Source organism: Typopeltis vanoorti, chromosome 15 (assembly GCF_054136105.1).
Source record: "Typopeltis vanoorti isolate ZY-2024b chromosome 15, IOZ_Tvanoo_1.0, whole genome shotgun sequence".
Taxonomy (NCBI): Eukaryota; Metazoa; Arthropoda; class Arachnida; order Uropygi; family Thelyphonidae; genus Typopeltis; species Typopeltis vanoorti.
In genome coordinates this window covers 807,838-827,825 of record NC_143563.1, presented here as the reverse complement: position 1 = coordinate 827,825, position 19,988 = coordinate 807,838, and the positions used below count along the sequence as shown (strand labels likewise).

The window sequence follows — 19,988 nt, the reverse complement described above, 5'->3', positions numbered from 1 at the left end:
TTAGAAATACGAGAGAAACTGTCGAGCCGTAAATTATTTTTCTTTTCACACTCCAAGTCTCCATGTGAGCTTTGTACCGGAAATCATCCAGATAATAAATGTGCATATTTATTAATTTGTATTCCGAACTCTCTGTGTTTATCTTGCATCAGCTTACGCGAATGACAGATGAGCAACGCAGTTGGTCATATATCATTCGCGTAATCAGGATATTGAAGTAAATTGAAGTAGAGGTGAGTTCCTGCTATGACACTTCATTGAAGGTGTGAGCGAAATTAAACTCTACGTCAGATTTCAAACTGCAGTTAATAAGAACCATTTCTGTGCATTCGACTGCTGATCCTAGTTTTGGGGTGACCTCGTTCGATGCAATTTGCTTTTCACTTTGGATCCGGTGGGTTTCAGTTGACCCGTAGTAAATGAACTCATTGTGAGCCACCACGGTAAGGCATGGCGTCCACTTATATATTATGATAGAGAATTCCACGATGGCTGTTCTGTTTTGATATACATGTGAGCTTGTATTCCATTTCATGAACACACGATCGTATGTTCCTTCTTAATGCTCTTCATTTTCTCTTGTTTGCAGGTGACTCGATTCGGAGACACAGACAGAGATGAGGCAGCTCAGTGTTTTGCTTTTCTTCTTCCTGCTTGCAGCTCTTCTGGTGGTGCGCATCTATGGACAAAACAGACCCACCAACCTCGGTAAGAAGACCTTTGCATACCCCGTAAACATTTACTAATATCCCAAGGTGCAGATGTCGTGTTTGTGCGTGTTCGTTTAACTTCCCTCCCAGAAGTACTAATTCAGTTTAATGAAAAAATATTGTGGAATTTATTTAGAGGATTACGATATTTCAACCATTTAACTGCCTTTTGTGCCAAAACGTTTCTGGGGGTTGATAACATTATGAGACCTTGTTGATGATCTTCATATGAATGGTTATTGCAGCGTAAAATTTTGCAAAGTGCGCTGCAATATTTTTTTATAATATTAATTTTATAATAAATTTTGAAAGCATTTTGAAAAATTTTAAGAAAAGCATTTTATGCTAATTAAAAGTTAATTAATAATTATAATATAACTAATTATAATACAATTATATTATAAATACCAAATTTATAATATAACTATAATATAATTTATGATGATTACATTTGGTTAACTGACTTCCCGTTCCTAACCTATGCAAATAAATAATGCAAACATATAAAAAAAATGAATAAATACATATTCATAGCGATTTTACATGATACGAACCATCCTCACATTATCCTTGCTGGGTGCTGCTCAGACACGTGCTACTTGTGGCAGTTGAAGTTGGAGCTGGAATGGTGTCGAGTCACCAATGAAGGCAAGCATTTTCTTAGAAAAAATGATAATAATGTGGGGTTTCAGAATTAAGAAGAGTACTTCAAAATATTTGGGGAAAAATCATAAACTCATTAAAACGCATGGAAAGAATATTGTGGAAGAATATGGAGAGAAGAATTGTGGAAGAAAAGCTTGGTGAAGAACAAGCTGGATTCAGGCCAAATAGAGGCTGTCAGGATCTGATCTTCACTTTACGACAAATAGTCGAGAAAGCATGGGAATATAACAAAGATCTGTATTTAAGTTTAGTAGATTTGGAAAAGGCATATGACACGGTGCCAATACAGAAGTATTCAATACACTACAGTTATATGGTGTCAATGGGGCATTATATCAAGCAATACTTAGTCTTTATTTGAGTTGTAAGTCAGCAGTTAGAATTGAAGGAAGTAGAGGAAGATGGTTTAATGTTAAATCTGGTGTTAGACAAGGATGTACATTATCCCCTCTGTTATTCATTATCTATATGGATCATATTATGAAGGAAAGTGGTATTAAACATGATATCAAAATTGGAGATGTTAATGTCAGCTCTTTGCTTTATGCGGATGATGTTATACTTCTAAATAAATCCGCTACAAGTCTGCAAGATTCTCTGACTAAATTGAATAGCTGTTGTAATAGATATGGTATGAAGGTCAGCAATAAAAAGACAAAGACAATGAAAATAGGCAGAATCATTGAAAATATCAACTGTGTTGTGAATGGAGAACCTGTTGAACAAGTAAAACATTTCAGCTACTTAGGCACGATTTTTACTGAAGATGGTTAAATATAGAAATAACAACAGAATCAGCAAAGCTGGTATGGTGGGAAGTCAATTGAATAAATTCCTATGGAATAAGAGAGAAATTAGTCGAAACACTAAATTAGCTGTATACAAGACAGTGTTCAAACCAGTTTTAACGTATGGATCTGAGAGCTGGGTCAGAAGTAAAACACTTGACCAAAGACTAGAGACCACAGATATGAGAGTCCTTAAAAAGATTAGGGGCGTGAACAGATGGCATCAATGGCAATATTATATTAAAAACGAGGATATTAGGAAAGAACTTGACATCGTCAGCATCCAGGAATGCGTTAGCAGAGCTAATCTCTGATGGTATGGTCACTTAAACAGAATGGGCGAGGAAAGATTAGCAAAGCAAGTGTTCTCTGCCAGCTTGGCAGCAAAACGACCCAGAGGAAGACCAAGATATAGGTGGATTGATACGGTACAAAGTGCTTTAGACGATAGAAATATAAGATCTGATAATGTTGGAGTCTTGACAAGTAACACACTGATTTGGAGGAAAATTGTAGATAGGAAGTTAGTAATGATGTAATTTTTTTCATGTAGTACTATCATATCCTGTACACTCCTTGAGGGTACATGGCAGGAATTTGATGATGATGATGATGAAGAATATTGTGCATTATTGTATTTTCATTGAAAAACTGCTACATAAAAGCAATGATGATAATTCTTTTTTTTTTTTTCAATTTTTAAGTTAAAAGAGTCACGTGAAACAAGGTCATATGAAAATCCTCTGTCTTTTTTTTTTTTTTCATTTTTCATTGCTTCTTTGACGGAATCTGAATGAGCCGTCCCGCTTTCATTATTGAAGTAGCACTAAAAGTTGAAAAAACTCAGCGAAATAAATAAAACTGTTAGACAGCGAAAAGTGGGAATTCAAATAAAGGTTATGCGCATGAAGTTCCCAAATATATTTTCCCAAGCATCCAAGACAGTTCTCTGCCAATAATTTCTTTGTTTTATTATTATTTTTTGATACAAAGTGAGGGCGCTTTTGTAGATTACAGTATAGCTGGTGGATTAAAAAATAAAATTGTATATCCTCCCTCCAAGTAATGTGTTTTAAGGCCTTGGAGAGATCCACTTTCTCTAACCGCTTCACCAGAACCCTGAGAAAAGTTTTCCACTTTCCAACATTACACTGCATTTGAAATGAATCACTGAGTCAGTCTAAGAGAAACTACGTCCAAGTGATTTCCGAAAGAACTATACAATATGAATAATAATAATAATAAAAAACTGATATAAAGTTATAAACAAATTATATAAACAAGGATAAGAAAACAATGATTGCTATCGAACAAGTATTCGAAGTCATGGGCTTAAGAAATGCTCTGGGAAACAATATTGGCCAATGAACTGAAATTATTGGAGCATTCACTACTACTGAGTCATCGCGGAAGGCTTGCCTAGGTTGTTATACTGGTTCTTCTAATCGAAGCACACTTGCTAGAAATGCTGTGATCTTTTTAAATTTTAATCACTTTAGAAAGAGACGTCCGCAATGAGATTTAAATTATAATTTAGGTATGTTCGAGAAAATGTTTTTATTTTATAATTCGCTTCAGTTTCTCTCAAGATATAAATGCTGTTTTCATGAGAGGGCGCTGTTCTCAATACCACCAATTTCAAGTGTAACAGGTTTGTGTAAATTGAATGCAGTTGTTCAGGAAATTAAGAGAAGTAATTGATTGCTAACGAATTTGAACACTGTTTTTTTTTTCTTCAAATAATAATAATAATAAACACGAAGTTAACTATAATCGATTGGCATTAGTGCTTAAATAAATTGCATTTCAGCACATACAAAACTGATTTCAATAATTTCTCAGTAAAACCTATTGCGGCAAATAATATTTTACGGGAATTTTTTCTTGTTAGCTAAATTTCGATATACAGTTTATCAAAAAAAAAAAAAAATCTTTGAAAAATGAAGCTACGAAGTTCCAAAAATCAGTCAGGATTTAATTATTTGAAATTAATCGTTGACCAAGACAGTACGATGGAGAATAATATGAATATTATTATTAATAATAATAAATCAAAAATAAGTTCCAAATAGATGGCGCTGTTCCTCATTATCGACATATTAGTAAATTCTCGGAAGTTAAAAAAAAATATTAATCCCTGGACGACTGCAGCTGCCACTAGAATAGTCAAGCTTAGAAAATATGGTAATTTTCTTCCCCACGAGGGATTTCTCTTCCCTCTAAGGTAGCATTTTCGGATTAAACTAACTAGCTATATATATCGACGTGAATGACAAATATTAATCAGAAACACTATCTGAACTCCATGACCTAGTAATGAAGCTCCCTCTCTCGGTCGATTTCGAGATAACGCTGTTTTCTACGATGTGATTTATGAGAAAATATTTGTGATGTAATCATCTAATTCATACTCTGTAAATACCTTTTGTAGGTGACCTCATTACCATCCTGCGATACCAGAACACTCCTTGTAAAGGGGTGCAAGGAGACGAGGGAACGTGCCTCAGTGACCAGAACGAATGTCGGAGAAGAGGAGGCACGAACATTGGTCCGTGTGCTCGAGGGTTCAGCCAATGCTGTCTATGTAAGTATGACTTTCCTTCTGTCACAAAAGGTGCCATTCATTTTCTTTCTAATTCAGAGAAAAGGAGTCCATGAAAAGAACTACTTTGTACACTAGAAATTACACAGAAGCATCCCTGAACGCAACAGAATTCAATAGAGCCTCACGTGAACTGAATCTCGTTCAAGGATATTCTTTGGAGAAAGATTAACTCACCGCCACCACCACCCCAGAGCAGAAAAATTAAGACTATTATTGGGCATTTCGCAGATTGGAAAAAAAAAAAAAAAAACCCTCGTATAAAAAGCCAAAAATATGTACTTGGATCCTGTACTGTGCCCCAGCACAGAAGGATTTAAACATTACTTAAGTGTGAACTCTCCTTTTAAGAGTTTGTTGATGGATCTACTCACACCTTTTATATTTTATGAACTCTCACTCCTTGTTCAAGAGACGTATTCGATTCTAACCCAAGTAAGGAAAATATGCTTAAAAATAATTCTTCTCTCGCTCTTTCTTATTAATGAAGAATGCCATGAAACAAGTAGGTACGTTTCCAACTGTCACACATCCTTCCTCGAAGACAGTTTGATATCTTAGAAGAAAAAAGTCTTACAAAGTCTCATCCTGATTTATAGTTGTTTTATCAAAACAGTTTCTTGAAAAAATAGCAAACGTAATCAGTATAGTTTCAAAAAGAGGGGTGGTGCTGAGGAATTCTGGGAGGACACTCACTCAAAGCATCCGCCCAATAATAGTTCACCACAAAATATTCTTAAACAGCTGTGTGATTGGAATCAATTAAGAAATGAAATCAATCAAAATATTGGAATCAAGAAATATTGTTGTTACGGAAAAAAATTTGCAAATATGTTATCATCTAATCGTGAATAAGTCACAGATTTATTCATGATTAGGTGATGAAACCACGATGTATTTATAATTACATGTCATAATCTAGTCGTGAAAAAAATTCCAAGGAGATTCTGGGTTGGAAAAACACACTTTTCGAATGAACTGGAAAACAAAATGAACAATTTCCAAAGGAAAAGAGGATGTGATTGATTTTGCCATCGCGATTCTTCTTCTTCATACGTATAATCATTAATGATCAAGCGACGACTTTGTTTTGTGGAAATGACACGTCACGAATGGATTGGTGTTTAGTTTATAGCACACAAAAAAGGAAATAAAAACAAGAGAGCTAAATAATATTCGTTCTTTTATTTAAACCTTTTGTCTTTTAACTGTTATTCTTTATGCAGCACACTAAATAATAATCCGTTCGCTTTGTGTTCTTTTCACAAAATCGCAGCAGTCATCAGGAAAAATACCCGGAAATTGTAATCATGAAATGAGGAGATTTATTTGTGATACCCGGCATTCTAACTGGGTGGGGATGCTAATGATGAACTGTTCTCAGAAGAAATGCAACGTCATTTGATTCTGATAGAGCCTCCGTAGCTCAGTCGGTAGAGACGAAACCATTTGGTAGGAAAAACCTGGGTTGGGTTCGCGTCAGTGACGTGAGGATCCTTTATCTGGTCTCTTTCTAAAGGTGAGTTAGCAGGTCTCATACCGAGGTAGCGGTTTTTTTCACCCTGAAACTCGGGTTTTTCATGCTTCGGAACAGGCAAACCGGCACAGTGAACACACATGGACCTAAAGTCATAAAGACTTAACCTCCGCATGTGGCGCTCAACCAGTCCTGAGAACGGGAGAACCCCATACGAATAAATAATTTGATTCTGATTAGCAAATGTCTTCCAATCAAATCTAAAGCGCAGTGTAAAATCACTGGCACAGAATATAATGAGAAAATGAACAATCCTCTAAACGAGTCATCGACCAGTTATGGTTCAGGATCCAAATCTCACAAGAAAAGGAAACTTAACTCAGGAGCCACAGCACATCCGGGTTACAAGTGAATCAAGTTACAGACACCAAAGAGCACGCTACGTTCTCATTATATACAATATACGAGGAAGTTCTGATAAACTCCTAGAACAAAAATGATATTAAAGTTCTTTCGTGTGGTTATATCAATTGTTTTAATATCATTTTGTTCTAGGTGTTTATTAGAACTTTCCAGAACCCCCCCCTTGCATATATACTGGAAAGAAGTGAAATATACAAAGTAATTTTACTTATAGAATCAAATAAGCAATACGTTTTACAGTATATGCCAAGACATGTAAACACTAATCCAGTCTACCCTTACCATCTTTCCTTCTTTACTATTAATCCGAATAATTTTGCCGGATTTCTATAGAAGCATTTTATATTTGTTTGGATTGATTTCATTTCTTATTATTAAGGATAGATTATAATCTATCCTTAATAATAATAAGTAATCAATAATTATTGATTACTTTTTGGAAAGGTAACTGTATGGTGCTTATTTCTTTATCGCCACATAAATAGCTATTTATTAGCAGTTAATGCATATTCTCATCGCCAATTATTAGAACGTTGTCAATTAACTCCTTTCTTCGTTCTTCTTGCAGTCAAATTTACGTGTACCAACACCACCAGCCAGAACGAGACGATCTTCGTGAACCAGAACTATCCGTACTTCGAGAATGGCACCGACACGTGCCAGGTGACCATCGAGAAGCCGGATAATGTGTGCCAACTGAGGCTCGACTTCGAGGAGTTCAGCCTCTCGGAACCCGACGAACTGGGCCTGTGCACGACCGACTCCTTCATGGTGCGAACGACTGTTGGAGAAAGATTGCCAATCTTGTGCGGGGAGAACAAAGGTCAACACTGTAAGTAGGTCCAGTCTGATGCTACAAGTATTTTGTTTTTCTCTAATTGAAAAAAAAAAAGTGTGACAAGAACATTTAGAAACCATAAGCATTGGATCGTGAAGGAGAGGGAGGAGGGGGGGGGGGTTACTTGAATATGCACTATATTGGTGCAGGAGGCAAGAAGTGCACTCACTTCGTCTCCACTAGAAATTCTTTGCAGATGCTTAGAAGAGAGCTTGCTGGTTCCCTCATGCTTGAAATCGATTGATGTTTCTGCTGAGTAAGTATATTTTAGAGGTAGCGAAATACTAAGGCATGATGAAGGTCGCATATGCCTCAGACAACTTTTTAATGGCTGGTTCATCTGGATATACACTAATGAGGCAAAACATTATGCCCACCGAGATATCCTCTTGTATCTGTCTTGGAATTGACGTCGCTAGACCAAGAAAGGTGTCCTGTGGTATCCCGGACCAACTACGCAAAATAACCCCGGAGTCAGGCCTGAGGACGGCACACTGGCGTCAACCGACGGATGCTACGTTCGATATGATCCACAAATGTTCGATGGGATTCAGATCGGGAGAATTAGGCAGCCACTGGCGCGCACACATGGAATGCTTGGATACGATCTTGGAACCATGTTCACCCAATGCAAATCTTGTAACCCATGCCTGCTCATCCTTGAATAGAACACACATATCGGATCACATTATCATCACGTTGAGCAATACTAGACCGAAACGATCTCCAAGTGAGGATTAGAGGTCGAGGTATATTCAGTAGGGGTAAGAAGACCCAGTGATGCCTACGATAATAATCCTCCCATAAAGGATACTGCTACCTCCGATCTGTTTCTGGCCAACTGTGCAGCCTGGTTGCCCAGAACCAGGCTATATGGTTGTCCTAATGTTTTTGGCTAGTAGTGTAATTTTTTTACAATGTAAGTCTCGTTTTAATAGTTTCAATTGAGTTTATTTTATTTTATTTTTTGTTTATGATTTGATTTCCTCGATGTAAACGATGGAGATGTATTGTTCAAGGAAGAGAAGATCAGTCTGGTGACCAAAATGAGAATTAAAAATGGGAATTAAAATCATTCTTGGATGATTGAGGATTACTAAAATGCGAGTGGACATTTCTATTAAAACTGACAGGGGTTTCGATATGATGTGGATGCTGATTCTATATGAATGTGTCCTTAATTTTGGGAGATTTAAATAAATGTTTCATTTATCAAATTGCATGAACTGACTTGTGCGGTTCGTTGAAAAGCTCAAAAGGAGTCTAACAGATCCTTATTAGGATTTACATTATAATACGAGGAACGCTTTTGTCACGTCTGCATTTCTGGGCGTTTGGGAAAGGAGAGAAACAAACTCGCTAAAACATATAAAGTTTATCGACTAGAATAAATTTAGTTCAATTCTTTATCCAAGTGTGAGCAAACAAAGTTTGCGCCTGAAAATATCTTCAGGACTGAGGTAAGGTGGTGCAACACCAGGAAACTCCGAGCAAAGGTGGACCAAGCTCTCAACTCCTTGTCTCAGTATCTCCCATAATGCAAAGCACATCTCCTTGCGGACATGTATACTGCTATGCACTACGCAGACCGGTTTCGACCTTTATTGAGGTCTCGTCAGTGGGAGCCAGGCCCAGAGTGGAGATACTAAGGCAGAAGCAATAGGAGAGGTCCCTTTTACCTATAGGATGGATAAAGGATTAAACTAAATTTATTATAGTATAACCAAGTGAAAAATAAACTTTCAAAAAGTTTATCGACTCTTTTCTCACCTATGCATGTAAGGGCGCTGTTTTGATAGAGAAGGAAGGATGGGAGAGAATTCTCACTTCTAAAAATGTTCAGAAAACAGAGATTTTATAGCACGAGCAATCTCCAAGAGTAAACTCAGAGCAAGTTCGTCATTCTCAGAGAAAATTAAAACAATTTTTCCTGTTCCAAGAGAAAGTCAGATCACAGCAGGAAGTGAATCCTTTTGACAAGAAAACGAATTGAAATTCAAACATCATTAGCGACAAGAGGAGGTATTTATGTGAGCTGAAGAAAGAGAAGGAACGCTTTGGGGATATTTTAATACTTTCTTAGCTCTAGCAATTGATTTGTGATAGTATATATCTATAGCTACAGTAATTTAGAACAGTATTTCCAGTTGGACCAGTTTAACTGTTTGGTTTATTTATTTTTCAGTGTACGTTGACATGGGAAGAGGATCGGGAAATCCCGTCGTCCTCAGCGTGGTCAGTAACGGCGACAAGATGTCCAGGAGGTGGAAGGTGAAGATCAGCATGATCGAATGTGGAAGCCTCAACATGGGTAAGCAGCACTTAGGTCAGTGAAACAGGACAATGATACTCATTTTCGCCATTCTCGAATATCCTCCTTTGCCGACTACGTGCCTTAAAGGCTGCGGGCAGGCAGACATTTTCCGATCGTTTAAAATTGCACACAGTTTTGAATCGATGGGACAGATTATGTGGAAAGAGTCAGCTAACTTAGCGTTCACTTTGAAAGGACAAAAGAAAACGTCCTCCTAAGGACCTTCAAATTGACCTAAGCAAATGTTGTTATTCGAAATGAGTTCAATTTAACGAGCACCCTCCAGTTAATTGAACTGGAGACAGCTCCAAATTAACGTTCGGGAATTCATCCCAATCCGTCCCACCAAAGCAGTGCTGTTATTATGCCACGAGCAGAGATGGGCGGACAAACGATGATTAAAAGATGACTGCGCATGCCGTCAAAAAAAAAATCTAAAATAACAAAGTTCAATAAGTAGGGTAAATACTCCGCAATGATCTATGAACGGAGATAATTCAGGCCACTATCGATTTCTGCACGAGAAAATAAAAGACCAAAAGGGTAATTTAGTGACGCAGCAGGTTCCGACCTTATTTCAGGTTCCGTTTCAATGTTTGGTAAACCGATTTAGAAACCATTCTCCTCTCTCTCTTCTTCTTCTTTCTAAACTTTATATTTTATTTCATTCGCTGAAGTTTTAGTTTTTGGATTTCGAATCGATTTCAGCCGTTATCAATTTCACTCGTTTTCTGTCTACAGAATTTTGAATATTATATCTGAATTTCTTTATGATATTTCTGGTCGAAAAATTTCGAAATCTATAGCACATTTAATATTGTGGGTGCGGTAAAAAGTTACAGATTGAGTATGGAAGCTCCGCAGACCCAATATGGAACTTTTTCAAGCCATTTGAGGCTTCCAAATAAGCAGGATGGAGGTATCATACCGGGTGATTAAAATCATTTAGTATCTAAACACATTGATAAGCATTCTTGGCATGCGGAAAGCTTCAACCCGCAGGGTGCAAAAGTGAAGATGCCATTTCCTTGGTCAACCAGGCTTGCATATTCCTCTGTAGGCCACCCTCTGAAATACCAAAAGTGATGGAAACGTGCAAAAAAAAAAGAAAAAAAAAGGTATCTCTCGTGACATAAATAAATAATGTTTTCATTCTGCATTTGGTTGTAAAATTACTTCCGTTAAGTTTAGGAGACTTGTTTCTTTTATTAATTTTTGCTGTTGCGTTTATGATATAACATCAATTACACCATCAATTACTGCTGGTGGAATCTTCCAGGACAACATACACGGCTAAAATGTGTTTAGCCGTGTATGTTGTAGCCTGACTGGTCGTCAGGCAATAAGTGTAGCCTGACTGGTCGCTCTGTAAGACCAATTCCATTGGTTCATCCCCCGGTTCACTGCACTTTAGCCGATGACAAACGGACGCGTTCGCTGTTGTTAAAAAGCTTGTAGGCTGCGGTTTTAAAAACGTTTGCAGCTCTTGGCGCGTCAGAAACACTTTGGGGTTGTGCAACAGCTTTCCTTCCAAATGCAGATTGATGTAAGTAACCAGCCTTCTCAAGAAGAGTGGTTACCCCTCTCAGTAGGTGTCTTAAATGCTCCTGGTCGTATTTGAAGCTCGCTCTCCCTTGCGGATTTCTCCCTCTCCTTTTAAGCACGTTGCTAAACTTGAAAATGCTTAGATGTTGAGAAGAGTGCACTTGCAGACATTTCTCCCAACGACTTCTTGCTTTTATTCCCCACAGACACTTTTAACTCTTCGTATATTCATCGATCGGTATTCAAAGATCGAAATGACTTCCAAGTAAACAGTCGATCTACTTTATAATCCACGATACGCTCTCTCATTTATTTTTCTGTAGTCGGAAAAGTATCCTATTACTTTTGGTAGGTCAGTTTACTTTAGTAACATGTTACTAAACCATGCAGTCGAAACGGAAGCTACAACAACACTGACAACCTTCCCGTTGCTGTGTTTGAAATACTGAAACCAGTAACAGATTCATCAGCTTTAACATGAGCACCTCTATCTGCCCAGTGCGTAATCCATTAGTGTCTAATTGGATAAGCGTTTATAACTGGACCATCGGACGGCAGGTATTGACAGGAAAACGGAGAATGTGTAAGCAGCAAACTGCTTCGTTTTAAAGGAAAGAATGCTTCACCGTTAAATGAATAGAATTAAATATTTATGGCGTCGTTAAATCTCAGAGCAAATCTGATGACATTGATCGACTGTTAAACGTTAGGGAGATGAATGCGAGCAGCGGAGATTCTACTTTTAAAGTTTTATTGGGAAAAGGAAGAGGTTTTCGAGTGCAGGCAGCTGCTGCAGATAATGGATTGTTATGTACAGCCGAGAGAGAGAGAGAGAGAGAGAGAGAGACGCTCACGTCTTCAATTAATCCTTGCCCACGTATATCTTGTCAGGTTTAGTGATCTACCGTCTTGTTTCTCGGTTCAGCCCAGCAACACGCTTGAACCAGATGTTTCCATCAGGAATTAAACAACAGGCAGGGACATCAGCCGTGTTTCCCACTCTCAAGGATTGTTTTGACTTCAGGGATTGTCACAGACGATCCCTTTTGTTTGAGAACGAACAATGAGTGCTTGGAGATGGCAGAGAAGAATTTCCTTCTGCTGGAAAATGAGACCTTTCTGAAGAACCCTGTCTTCCATTGCAGAATTCAGACACGCTGCTCCAGACTGGGGGATCTACATTTCGAAAGCTTTCGAAATATGTAAAAAATGCGAAAATGCATCGCATTTCGCGTGTTATAGTAGAAGAGCTGCTCAATCTTCACAGTTACCAACTGTGCTCACTGTTATCGTGTTCATGCATTTATTTTGTTGTTGTGCTTTATAAGTTTTTAGAAGGTTGATGGGCGGATTATGGGATCGGAACAGTGAATCCATGGCTTAATCACTATACAAAAGCAGAAAGAGACTGACCGTGTAAGAGAAAGTAAAAGAAGTGCTTGCTAGCGTCTTCACTTAATTTTGTGTGTTCTTTGGGGGGAGAGTTAGTTATTTTTCGCTGTAGTTAAAATGAAATAATGTAAGAACTTCGGGTGGTAACAAGGAAAACCATTTTACATACACAATTGCAAGCAGCCCCTTGCAATTCCTTCCGGCAAAGCAGACAAACAGCCAGACTAACATTTATACCGTATCGCATACGCCAGAATCACGCAACATTTGGCTCTTCGTTCGAAAAAATCTGAGGTCCAAATCCCATCTGGGATGCATACAGCATTTAAGGTAGCTTGTCCATTTCATTCGCAGAGTTTTTCTTCCTGGAAACTCGGGTAAATTTCATTGAACACACAAGCCAGAGAACACATACACAGTTTATAGACACATAAGTTTATAGTCGAAATATTTCTCGGTTCAACCAATATTAGTCCACTGTTAACTGATGACTCTGGTAGAGGATTCATTTCTGTTTCTCTTAGGAAATGACAGTCTGTTGGCTGCTCAACAAACAGACTGTCGACTCCATTCAGTCAATTCGGTCAATCAGGACCAGAATAAAATTTCTTTTTGTCGAAATGTGTTGCAGCCAGTAAAAACAGTAGAATAAAAATACTCATCAAAATATATTTTTATAAATGATTGTCACCATGAGGCGGCGGAAGTTGTCTGTAATAGTGTTTTCCAGAAATGTCTATTTATTTACTAAAACAAAGAGCCAAAAGGCTTCACTTCGTCGATGCAAAATTTATAAACATTAAGTGGATATTAAATCCAGCATTATTTCAACCATTTAGAAATAGCTGTCAGGCCAGTGAAACTTTATCAAAAATGGACCAATACGAGGCGAATAATGGACGCTATTATAGTGGGCATGTCTCCTATAAGGTCCGGCTAGGGCAACTCGTAAATACCGGCGAGTGTATTCTCGTATGCTCTCTGGTTAATTTCATACGAATATTTTATAGTTTCTATATTAGGATTTGAAATAATGTTGGATTTAATATCCACTTGATTTTTATAAAGTCTATATAAAGTCCTTGATAACCTTGGGCGAACTTTCTGTGATGGCTAAAAGTGGATACTCGCTGCCTATACTCTTCAGAAAGCTGGTTAAGGTTAAGCGGCCTTCTCCACTGCCTTTAGAGAAGCAAATACGTTAGCGAATTTATTATTATTATTTTTTTATTTATAAATAATTATTATGTATTGATTTAATGTCCGTGATTCGATGAACTCTTTATTATGCTGTGCGTTTATGAAATTTGTACCAATTAATTAATTGTATACATATTATTGTGTGTGTTGTGTTTTAGAACTTTTTGTTAAGTGCAGTACATTTTCCCACCAGGTGCTTGCCGCTGTTGCTGTACATTTTTTATTAGCTTGTGTTATGTATTTTACTGTTTGTTTCTGTTAAAACTGAAGCGTAATCCTCAAATATAATAAAAAGTAAATACTTAGCAACCCCCCCTATAGAACGCTATTAAATTTTAATAATCCCTTTTGTTGTTTTGCATTTTAGTTTTCTATTCCTCGCGTGCGATGAGACAACTTAAATCATCGCTTCCACTTCCAAATATGCAACAGATGACTGAGCCGTAATGTCTTTATTTTCTTGCAGCACCAGCGGGTTGCCTTCAATATTACCGCAGTCCCAGCGAGGTCGTTCGCAGCTTCAACTACGGCGCACGCGTAGATAATCGCGTTCGCTACCTGAGTAACCTCCGCTACACGACCTGCATCAGGGTGGAGGAGAATTTTTGTTCCATCAAGTGGGAGACCGATCAGAGAGGATCCATTTCTTTCGGAGCACCATTCGATGGCTCCGCCAGTGGAGCATTTTGCAACGACGATGACTTCATTGGGATCGACCAAGGCTCGGAAGACGGCATGGGGGTTGGTGAGGATCGTTTCTGTGGCACTAAACTCTTGGAGAGGGACATTCTCATTTGTAAGTAGAGCTTCTTCGCATTTGCAAATTAACACTGTGTGTGTGTGTGTGTGTGTGTGCGCGCGTGCGTGTGTGCGCGTGCGTGTGTGTGTGTGTGTGTGTGTGTGTGTGTGTGTGTGTGTGTGTGTGTGTGTGTGTGTGTGTGTGTGTGTGTGTGTGTGTGTGTGTGTGTGTGAGAGAGAGAGAGAGAGAGAGAGAGAGAGAGAGAGAGAGAGAGAGAGAGAGAGAGATGAATACATAAGTTATGTAATTAAGGAGGAGGAGGAAGAGGCCCATACTTGTGTACTGTTGATTGGCCAACCTCTCGTGGATGTGTTCCCATAAAAAAAAATTAAAAAATTAAAAAAAAAAAACGACGTAGACTGTCTTTTCCAGCTTTGAAATGAGATGTGATTTTGTTTTGTTTTTATTTCTCTTTCTTTCTTTCTTTCCCAACACAGAAACTTGATCCAATCTGCTTTCATCTGTGCCACTGCATTTTCTTTTGTTTATTTCCTTTTTTTTTTCCCCAGCTCGGAGCAAGCCTTTCATGTTGCGGGTGAGGAGCAACCACGATGCCACTTTGAATGCCAACTCTTCTCAGTTTGGATTCTCCCTGCGGTACACACAACTGCCGTGCATGATTTAGATCCAGGTAGGTCCCTTTTTCTGTATTTGGAGTGTGACTTGCTCAGCGCTGAGTATTCAATAGTACCAGAAGCCGATCAGATTAAAAAAATAAAACTAATTTTAAACGTGAGCTGTATCGAAATATCGTTAGGTTTTACTGAATCAGGATGAAGCAAGCAATAAATCATCGTCGAGATAATCATAAAGTGGATGTAACAAGAGTTCACTGTCTTCAGACGTTCAGCATTTGAATTCAGTTTTAGTCTAGTAGTGATCAAATTGCCCAAACTGGAATAAAATTAAATTTTGATGTTTATACATTAATGAAGATCCATTGCTGTCCTAACAGTCTTTAAGTTACATCCATCGAAAGCAAATCTGCCACGGGTGAACATACACGACTTATATACATAAAGGTGGATTGCTGTTTGATATCAACTTAGCTGGTGAAGAACGCCTGAAAGAGTAATAATAATAGGACGAGTTCTGCTTTATGACTTTCTACCTTTCAATTCGTTCGGTATGTTTTCTGAATCCATTCAGAAAATAAGACAGCAAAGATCGCATGCCAAAAACTGTTGTCGTCATCTCACATGCCCTCCACATCTACCTTGAAGTAGAAGAACAGGTGCGCGGGTGCAAACAGAGAAAACAGCATCAAAAGAGTACAATTCATTGCTGAGCTGATTCAATGGAAACTGATGAGAAATCTGCTTTTAAAGTTAATTTCACTACGAAGAAAGAGTTTGGAGGCATAGTGAATGGGTCGGGGAACAACTTGGTGATTAATGGTGTTCCCCACTGATGTGGGGAACACCAGTGTGAAAATCTTCTTGAAATGAAGGAAGGAATGTATAGTTTCACGAAGAACTTCAAAAAGGCTTACCTTTGGTGTGGTGATGAAGAAAGTTTTTTTTTTTTTTTCAACGCTGCAGAATTGCTTTAATATGTACGGGGAACTGTGTCACTAGATACCTAAGAATGTGATTTTCTGTGAATAAACGCCTTTCCCACGCGGCATTTTCAGTTTTTTACACTACGACCTAAATAGGCGATCTTTCAGTTTATTTTCAGAATAGTATTAAAAAAGTGTTAAATTAAACTTAATGATTTTGATTTTAGAAATATTCTTAATATATACGTTTATGTATAAGCTGAAGTGCAAAATAGTGATTTTATTATTATTATTTTTCCTCCCTCTATTTAGGTATTTCCGAAACACTGTCACGTACTCCTGATAACCGAGAGACGGCGCAGGCATCGAATGGACTCGTTTTATTTATTTCTTCATAAGTTATTCGATATTTGTTTGTACATGTACGAGCGCATGCTATTGTGTAAAGAAGAAAACAGAATGGACGTGATGTGTTGATGTAAATGTGAATATTGTTCATGTGTATGTGTGCGTGTGCGTGTGCGTGTGTGTGTGTGTGTGTGTGTGTGTGTGTGTGTGTGTGTGTGTGTGTGTGTGTGTGTGTGTGTGTGTGTGTGTGTGTGTGTGTGTGTGCGTGCGTGCGTGCGAGTGTGATTGTACAATGATGGCAATAAAACTCAATTTTATTACGTGAATGTCTCCTGTTCGAGAAATTGCGCATGCGCTTTCACATACCTGTTCTCGTTTGGATGATTTCTTGTTAAATACTGAATGTTGATCTCATTCTTTGAAAAAAAAAATCACCAACGCAGACATAAACACGTTAATTAAACACGCGATTAATGATCTGAGTTTATGAAGATAATTATTATTCAAAAATCCCTTAAGAAAGTTTTAAAAAAATGAAAATAATGTAATGTACTTTTTTTCCTTGGCATGCTGTAGATGTCGCTGTTCGTATTTTTTTTTTAAGGAATATAAGATACAAAATAAGTAGAAAAAGAAGAATCGGAAGACCAAGAAAGAGATGGCATGAGACCCGAACAGGCCACATGGCCTATATTCCATGATAGGAAGAAGAAGAAAATATTCTATAACGTGGCTTTGATCTATTTCATTAAAATATTCCGCGCTTCATATTCGAAATATTTCACTCTTCAATGCAAGCAACCATAGAAATAAAAAATAAGACAGAAATATTTCTCATTGCTATTTCATGATTATTAAGACGTACTCAACACAATGCCTGCTTTCTGTGTGCTCTCGACTAGCTCATACACGCCTGAAAATTCAACTCCTCTCTTGGAAGATTGTTTCGCAGCTGCGGCATCATAGTACATTCTTCTAGTTTACTAGCAGTAACCTTAGCCATTGCCAAGGTTACTGCTAGTAAACAGAAGGGGCAATTGTCGGGAATCAGCCCATTAACCCAGTAAAGTGGATGGTTACAGTAATCAGTAGAAAATCGCGGCAACAGATATCTTGGGTGCAAAAAAACAGTTCAAGGTGTCAAAAGTAACGCTTTGATACGAAATTATCGGCTGATAATCACCTCCACTCAAAACCTCATATCACGATTGATATTTAACGAAAAACAAGAGAAGTTACAGCAGGTCAAATGCGAACTACAAAAGCATTTGTACAAGTTCATTAGTACATTTTTTCCTTACAGTCGCTTTGTTTCTTTATCTAGAATTGCACTCTATAATGAAAAGACTTAAATGACTCAAGGATGTGACTATCCGAAAAACACAGTCTTATCTCGTCCACGGGGCTTAAATTGAAGGGTTTATTCATTGGTGTAACCGCTTAGTTTTTGAGAGCGCACAAAACTCTTAATTTAATGTCAGCTGTTTGCAAATTCTTTAGAAGGTGCAGAAATATCGAAACACTTTTATGCACGAGGAAAATACATTAATCAAGTACGGTCAGGGAACGAGTGCACAGTTCTTTTATTCATTCACGAAAAAAAAGAAGAAAAAAACGGTTCTCTTTACGCCGGGCACCCTTTGGCGTTTCACCAGAGGGCGATGCATTCCCATGCATTGGTAAGCAGAAACGATGACCACTGCGTGGGAATTAAAGAGTTTTTTTTTATTTTTTTTTCCCCATGGAAAGTGAGAATAGAGTGAGCGGCAAACACTTCCATTTTTATCGAGGTGTGCTGCTAGAAAAATAACAAGGAAACACTTCTGGTGGTCTGAGGTTTACGAAATTTGTTTTGGCGGGATTTCAGTTCCCTAAAAGGATGTTTAGCGAAAGGTCGTCGTCGTCTATTTGCCCTCTTCAAATGAAAGGGACGTTAAAGAATGAAATGTCGGCCTAAAGGAAACTTGGAATTTAAAACTTAACGTACCGAGACTTTGTGGTTTCGTTAATTCACACGACGAGCGCTGGACGACGCTTCAAAATAGCCGATCCGGCGTATATGCAGAGTCCATAACACGACGATTACTGGGTGAAAATGTCAACAATTCTATGTTACGATTTACAAAAATGATGAAAGACGTCGTTTTATTATCAGTCACACGATGCAGGACAATTCCTCGTTAACTCTATGAAAACAGATCTGGTCAAAGCTATCTGCGTTAATAAAATGTGTAAAGAGATGATAATGAGATAGCTCTAACCGCATTTGTTATCAGCGATGCGTTCGCTTCTGCTACGAAACATTGCTAATGTCGAGTTATATCTTGAGAAGTATCATCGAAATGCTAACGATTAAGAAAACTGAAACGGCCTCAAGAATTGCCAAAATGTCGGATCAGTTCCTACAGCATATTAGTAGTAATCATCATCATAATAAAAGACACGCGCTTAAGGACCATTGACGGTCATTAACAAAAATCCGTAGAAAGAAATCAGCTACATTGGACAAATACTACGTTTATTACAGAAGTTCAAATAAATGAATATTTCGCCATTTATTCGATTGCTGCATCGTTTAAGGGAATCGTTCAATTGTAAATGTAAGGAGATAAACTTTAATTTAATCGGAAAAAGGAATAACGCCAATTACCATTCGAAATTATCCAAAATCAACTTCTGTATAACACATATTGCATATTAGTGCAATGTTTTCCATTAAGGGAAACACTCACCCTCCCCTACACTCCTCCCCTGCGAGATAAAGCCAAGCGGAAACTGATCGTGGATGTTTTCCCCAACAGAAGCAGTTGCTGAACGTGTTCTCAAGGAACTGCTCGGAATACCGTCGAGTGAAATGCAATCAAGAGAAAAAGCCCCCGCCGATCCGATCGCCGTTGTGTCGTACGTGACTTTTCTAGCTTGAAGCTAAGCACTTGAGACTCTGGTCGAGAAATTTTCCTTCGCAAGGACTTTTCTTTTTCGTTCGGTATAACTAACGCTGCCAATCATCTGCTGTAAGCTCTAAGCGAAGGTGCACGTGCCCGGGACTCTGACGTAGAACCATCGTCAAGAGTCCACTTTCGACCTTTCAATTCAATAGAATGACTTGGTACACTCGAGTTTCTTTGCGCTTTTACTCGAGTAAGAAGCAAGCGCTGTGTTAATGGGATGAAAATACTTTCCTGGAATTCAAACACGCGAACCTAAAGGATAATTGTTTTCTGGGTTGGGAAGATTCCCACGAAATATAAAATGCGGTTTCGTGTCCCAATACATTTACGGAGGACAACTTTCCTCTTGTAAGAAAAATGTTTTTTTTTCTTCTTTTATTGGTGTTGAGAAGTGACTGCTTAAGGTGCACCACTGGAGGGTGATGCCATCCAGT

The 19,988-nt window shown here is 38.1% G+C and overlaps 1 protein-coding gene across 1 annotated transcript; it reads left to right on the top strand.

Annotated features, from left to right (window-relative positions):
- The first annotated feature begins 598 nt into the window (after positions 1–598).
- On the top strand, positions 599–16,633 carry LOC150098294 (uncharacterized). Its single transcript, XM_090405609.1, has 7 exons — positions 599–708; positions 4,596–4,748; positions 7,235–7,498; positions 9,690–9,815; positions 14,422–14,751; positions 15,264–15,385; positions 16,568–16,633. Exons 1-6 carry the CDS (start codon positions 618–620, stop codon positions 15,377–15,379), a joined length of 1,080 nt encoding a protein of 359 aa, XP_090261735.1. The 5' UTR covers positions 599–617; the 3' UTR covers positions 15,380–15,385; positions 16,568–16,633.
- Positions 16,634–19,988: the final 3,355 nt, after the last annotated feature.